The sequence below is a fragment of the Aulonocara stuartgranti genome (genome assembly GCF_965226115.1).
Source record: "Aulonocara stuartgranti genome assembly, chromosome: 16".
Lineage (NCBI taxonomy): Eukaryota > Metazoa > Chordata > Actinopteri > Cichliformes > Cichlidae > Aulonocara > Aulonocara stuartgranti.
In genome coordinates, this window is record NC_138952.1 from 12164468 (window position 1) to 12170145 (window position 5678).

At 39.2% G+C, this 5678-nt stretch overlaps 1 protein-coding gene across 2 annotated transcripts in view; it reads left to right on the forward strand.

The window, feature by feature from the left end:
* The first annotated feature begins 502 nt into the window (after nucleotides 1–502).
* ccdc138 (coiled-coil domain containing 138) overlaps nucleotides 503–5678 on the forward strand; it is a 19246-nt gene continuing 14070 nt past the window's right edge. The window contains exons 1-11 of one of the 2 annotated variants that reach the window (XM_082508663.1): nucleotides 765–1119; nucleotides 1504–1543; nucleotides 2318–2420; nucleotides 2518–2606; nucleotides 2736–2899; nucleotides 3014–3151; nucleotides 3337–3456; nucleotides 3804–3881; nucleotides 4099–4218; nucleotides 4697–4825; nucleotides 4977–5093. In XM_082508663.1, coding sequence (XP_082364789.1) covers nucleotides 1039–1119; nucleotides 1504–1543; nucleotides 2318–2420; nucleotides 2518–2606; nucleotides 2736–2899; nucleotides 3014–3151; nucleotides 3337–3456; nucleotides 3804–3881; nucleotides 4099–4218; nucleotides 4697–4825; nucleotides 4977–5093 — 1179 coding nt within the window. In that variant the 5' untranslated portion in view covers nucleotides 765–1038. Of the gene's footprint in view, nucleotides 633–764; nucleotides 1120–1503; nucleotides 1544–2317; nucleotides 2421–2517; nucleotides 2607–2735; nucleotides 2900–3013; nucleotides 3152–3336; nucleotides 3457–3803; nucleotides 3882–4098; nucleotides 4219–4696; nucleotides 4826–4976; nucleotides 5094–5678 lie in introns of those variants that run through there. The other variant, XM_082508664.1, reaches the window with a different exon arrangement.

Sequence of the window (5678 nt, forward strand, 5' to 3'; positions counted from 1 at the left end):
TCGCAGAGATCTCACCTCAGGCAATCCAAAACTGAATCTAGATGAAACGTACACTGTATAAAATTTAGCTTTTTAAGCCAAATATTGCGATTTAAAGGCAAGTAATAAGAGAGGAGTTATGTCAAATGTACTTGATTTTTGAAGGGCTTTAGAGGATTGACTTATACACGATTACACTAAATTGCTGAATTAAAACAACTTTGATAAGCTTTGTTGATTTTTTTTTTTAAAGCTACTGAAAAAATTGTGCTTTACTGTTTGCATTAGCCTAAAACTAGTGAACACAGAAAGGGTGGATCAAATGACTACACACTGCTGGAGAAATTAGAGTCACTGATGACTATGCTAATCATACATTCATCCTCCGCACCTGCTGTCACTTATAGTCCTGTACTTCTCTCTTTTTATTTGGAGCAATATTCTTCTTCTTCTTCTCTCGACTGGTCCCTTTAGAGATCACCACAGAGGATTATTTGCCTCCATTTTACCCTATTCCTAGCATGCCCCTCTGTTTCACCAACCCTCTGCATGTCCTCAGCACTACATCCATGCGACTCCTCATAGGTCTTCCTTTTGTCCTCTCCACTCCTCCCTGCCTGCACTCTCTCCTTCACCTGCTTGGATGACCCCAGGTATTTAAACTCATCCACCTTCACTGCCTCTGCTCCTTGCAGCTGTTATACCTGTCTGCATATTGATTACATTTAAAAGCCACTAGCTGGCGCCATTGTCCCCCACTAAACAGCGCTGGTGGCGTTGAAGAAAATGCATCACGTGATTAATCATCCGCCAAATTTTGGATGGTGCTTTAAAGTTAGCGAACACGGTTGGTTAAGAAAGTTTTCCAACATGCCACCAGTAATGTCGAATATGTTACGACTTTACAGAATACCAGCTCAGAAAAAGTACCTTTATCCATGATATGAAGAGGTTTTAATTCGAAAGTTTTAACCGGAAGTTGGTTTTATTTTTTATTTTACGTAAACTCGTGGGATAAAAGTGAAGAGGAGGAAGATTCTAATCACAGTAATAGTAGCTATGAACCAACATTTCAAGGATGCCGACTTGAATAACACAGTGGAAAAGCCTGGGCAGCAATATTTGGAGAGGAGGAAGCAGGTTTGACAATTTGAAGTACACAGTTAAGTTTTGTGGTGCAGTATCTTGGAAACGCTACCCTGTGCAAAAGTTGCCTGTCCATTCTTCTGTTTGTTCTCCGACCGACGTTTACCAAGCTTGTTCACATAGTTACTACTGGTTAAATGTACGTTAACCTACGCGTTTAAATCATTAATATCTGGTCTCCCATCCCTGTATCTAAATTCATAAGAAACAGACTAGGTTAACGTGTAGCTAGTTGAACACCGAGCCTCTGTATTTCTGGTTTACCAGCTGTGTATGTAGGCTTCGTGTAAGAGTAGTCGCCACGTTATTTGACAAATAGTTATATGACATTTTGTCTTTTTGCACCGATGTTCTAAAACATGTTGCACTGTCTTTAAGGTTCTACCTCCAAAGGGAACTACCACAGGAACCAGTGATGGTAAGTGTAGTCTGGGTGTCACATGCCCTTTTGGGTTCCAACAGATCTTTAAGCGTTATATATTTATTAAATATTGCACGTCACACCACATTTGTCTTCACTGGTTAACATGATATTATTGAATTATAGCTTTTTTTCTATTTTAAAAATGGTGAAAAGCTTAAAAGCAAGCCCCAAATGCTACTGTTGACACAGTGGGTTGCAATGTTCTGTACATAACAAAATGCAGTTCAGAGAGTCTTGGGGAAATTACATTGTTGTTTTTGTTTTCTTGTTTGTTTGTTTTTTAAGTGAAACAAAGTATATAGAGCTACTGCAGCTGGTAGCCCAGCTTTCTTTAAAAGAAATTTCAAGCGCAATTGTCCCATTGCAAAAAATTTTGTGTTTTGAAAAACATTGAACTGGTCTAAGCAAATTACTGAAGCTCTAAAACAGGAGTGGGCGGTTGATTTTCCCAAGGGTCACATGGGAAACTGGCGCTGCTGTGGAGGCATTCATGGGAAAGCTTATAAAGAGATAAAATTCATATTTAGCAGAATTGAGTTCAGCTCGTTAGTGCGGCCGCCTACAACAATCTCATGTAGGCCCTTGAGAAAACAAATTGCCAATTGCTGATATAAAATCTCACTGAGAGCTAGTTTTTCCATTTTGGACACATTTCTAAAGTTAGACCACATATTGCACTTGCCACATCACATGTACGGACAGTGCTACACAAATTAAAGAAATTATTGAATGACTAGAATTATTATTTTTAATATTTTTTTTTTTTAGACTTTGCACAAAGACTTGTTTTGACTGGTGGGTCCAAAGAGTTGAAATGCTACAACAGAGCTTTGCATGAACTGTTCAAAGCAGTCGCCAATCATCCTGAGCAGTAAGTGATCAGTAACACCATGGAAGTGTTTGCATGTTAATGATGACTTCTTTGAGCAAAACCTGTATGTGGTTGTGTTTGGTTTAATTTGGCACAGTTGTAGTTTGCATGGCAACAATGAGGACCTGAGTGCAGACTCCACAGTAGTCCCACTTCAGGAGTCTCAGGTGCTGTTTACAGAAATGGGTATGTGTGTTTCACAGGTAGTAGTCCACTTTGTTGCCAAGGCAAATGTTTTCTGCTTCACTCAGAAGCTGAAATTATATCCTAAGTTGATTTAAAGTTTTCTTTTAATAACTTGATACTCTTGTCCAGATGTGACCTTGCCTTCCTATCTGGATGGTAGCTCTGGGTCCCAGGAAGCTGAGAGTGACAGAGAGCTGCAGTGGGATTTCCAGTTTCCCAACTCATGTGACTCATCTTCCTTTGCACTAGTCAAGATTTACCATGAAATGATGACCATACACAAACAGCTAAAGGTTTACACATATTTCTTCCTCTCATAATAGAATAAATAAAGCTCTATGTCCAGAATTGTTTCGGTTTTTGTTGTGCTGAAGCTGTAGACTCAGCATGCATTTGTGTGTTCACAGGCAGAGCGACAAAATCAGCAGCAGCGGGAGAGAGAATTGCATGAGAGAGAAAGGAGGCTAAAACGGCAAGAAGAGGCTTTGCTGAAGCTGGCTGGGATGAAAGAGATGGTCCACAGTCGCATTGTGACTATAGAGGAGGTTTGACACGAATAAAACATCATATTACATTAAAAAGAAGGGACGTGTTCTTCACCACACATAGTTCCCTTTCCTTCCACCTTCTACATAACCATCCATGCACTTACAGGTCATGGATTATTCCATAAGGTGTCACTGCTATCTTCATTTTGTGTGAATGTTCAGTTATGTGTGCATCTCACCAGAAACACCAGCATGAACTGAGCCGGCTGCAGGACCTTCTTCGAGAGAGAAACAAAGAAAACAAGAGGCTTAAAAGCAATTTCGAGACAATCAAGGAGCTCAATGATAACATGAAGAAGCAGGTTGGAATTGGTTGCATTTGTAAAATTTCTAATCTAGGTCTGAACATTTCATAAGCATGATTATTTCCAACTTTTGAATGTCATATTCAAAATGAAGATGATGGCATCTTCAAAATTACCATTCAAATGTTCCCAAAAATGAAGTTAAAGTTTTCTTACCAAGCCAGTAGCTTGTTGATCCAGAGGAGGGCGCTACAACATAAGATATCTGGAAGTTCACTAATACGACAGTGTATTAGGATTGCTTTGTCTACACTTGTTTTGTTGATCTAAGTGCTTTTGGGGAATTTATATTGCAACAGCGCACTGATAGTCATTGTCTTTTTTTTCTTTTTTCAAATCAACAGTTGAATGAGATCGGTGAACGAAATAAGAGGCTGGAGAGCCAATCCAAGAGGGTGCAGGCTCGGCTTGAAAATCTTCAGGTAACAACAAATATATCAGTGCAGAAAAGGCCGTTCCTTCATGTTTTATATGAAAAGCCTTAAAGTTGTGACATTTAGTCTCACAATCAGTTTTCAGCATCTAAATAATGAGAGTTGAATAAAGGAGGCCATTCTGATATCTGTTATCTTTAGTAAATAGACAAAACAGATATTGACATTTACTTTTTTTGGCTTTTTTTTTTATTATTATTTTAAGAGGAAATATGAGCACAATTTAGCAACAAGAAGCTGCAACAAAGGGAGTATTAAGAGTACCGAGTGTTTTAAGCCATGCAACAAGGAGAAAGCAACAGCTTCTGGAAAACCCAACAACAAGGTACTTCATCTACTCAGAGTGTGTCTCTGTGTGTGTGCGTGCGTCTCTGTGTGTGGGAGTGGGACCGGGGGGGTTGTTTGTTTAACAGTTAAATGTACTACCAATCAGCAGGATTTACAGATTTCCTCTAATTACAGCCATGTTACTTAATCTATCGTTAATGTGTTTAGTGAAAAACGCTGCATGTGGTTTAGTGTGGTTAGACAAACACTAACACTGCTCTTTACATATACCCGGAAAGGAAATGGTACAACAGCCCTTCTCCACAAACCACACGCATACTTCCAACTGACATGATAAATCATAGTTTGTGATTATGTTAAGTTATACAGTTATATCCCTGCTGAGAAAGCTGGTTTTGTCAAACTTTTATTGCTTTATTTTCTTTTTTAACACTTTTTCTTTGCATTATATTTGAGCTGGGAGAGGTCTAATAAACACAGCAACTGTAACTTATTTTTCACCCTTCTTCCTTCAGGGCAGCGTAACTCCCTCTCCACTGAAGCTCATATCCTTTCTGCTGGAGTGGGTGCTTGATGTAACAGAAAACAAAGTGGAAGGTGTAGGCCGGTGTTCAGAGGTTCTGCTCAGCGAAAGATTCCTCAAGGTGGTGTGCTCAATGCAGCTTTGCTCTGATCTTTGCATTTCTTCCCAGCTCTATTCCAACACACACAGTTGGTGTCACAACAACAAAAAAGCAGGAGATGATGAGACACGGACAGAGTTTGATTAGACATAACTTATCTTGGGTTTCTTAGGTGCTCCCGTTATTAGCAGACCAGCTTCATCACACTCCTTTGTCAGAACCTAAGCTCCTCCTCAACCTGCTTCGCCTCATTTACTCTGCTTTGAGACACTTGGACAACAGCAGGCAGGTAAAGATAATATTATTTCTGTGAGCAAGCTGTGTTTTTAGAGCAGGTAATTTTTAGATGCACCAAGGAACTTACTGTATTATATTATGGACATGTGGAGCATGACATTTTTACCGGAATTCAGCTAAAAATAATAATAATTAAACCTTTGGCCATGCATGATATTTATTAGGAAATGTTCTTGTTGGGTTGTTGAAAGAAATGTTACGCTATGACTATTTAAGCTCTGGCTGAGATCATTATAAACAAAGTCTAACACAGTCACTATTCTTTTTCATGAAAATTTTAAGCGTGTGTTCACTGTGAGCAAACAAGCCAGTGCTGAAAAAACGATGCCAAGACAGTGACCTTCAGGGGGGATGGTTTGTTTTTCTGCAAGAAAGACAAAATGGGCTGCATCTTGTTTATATGATCTGCCACTGTTTAAAAACTAAATCTCCCGCATAGCTGCCTGAAAGGACATTAATCTAAGTAACAGCTGCTTTATTCCTAAAACATTGCTTCTGGACACTTTTCAGCAGCAGTGTTATTCCTGTTACTAGATAAGCTTTGCTTTTAGAAAGTAAGAACACAGCAGGGTGAGAT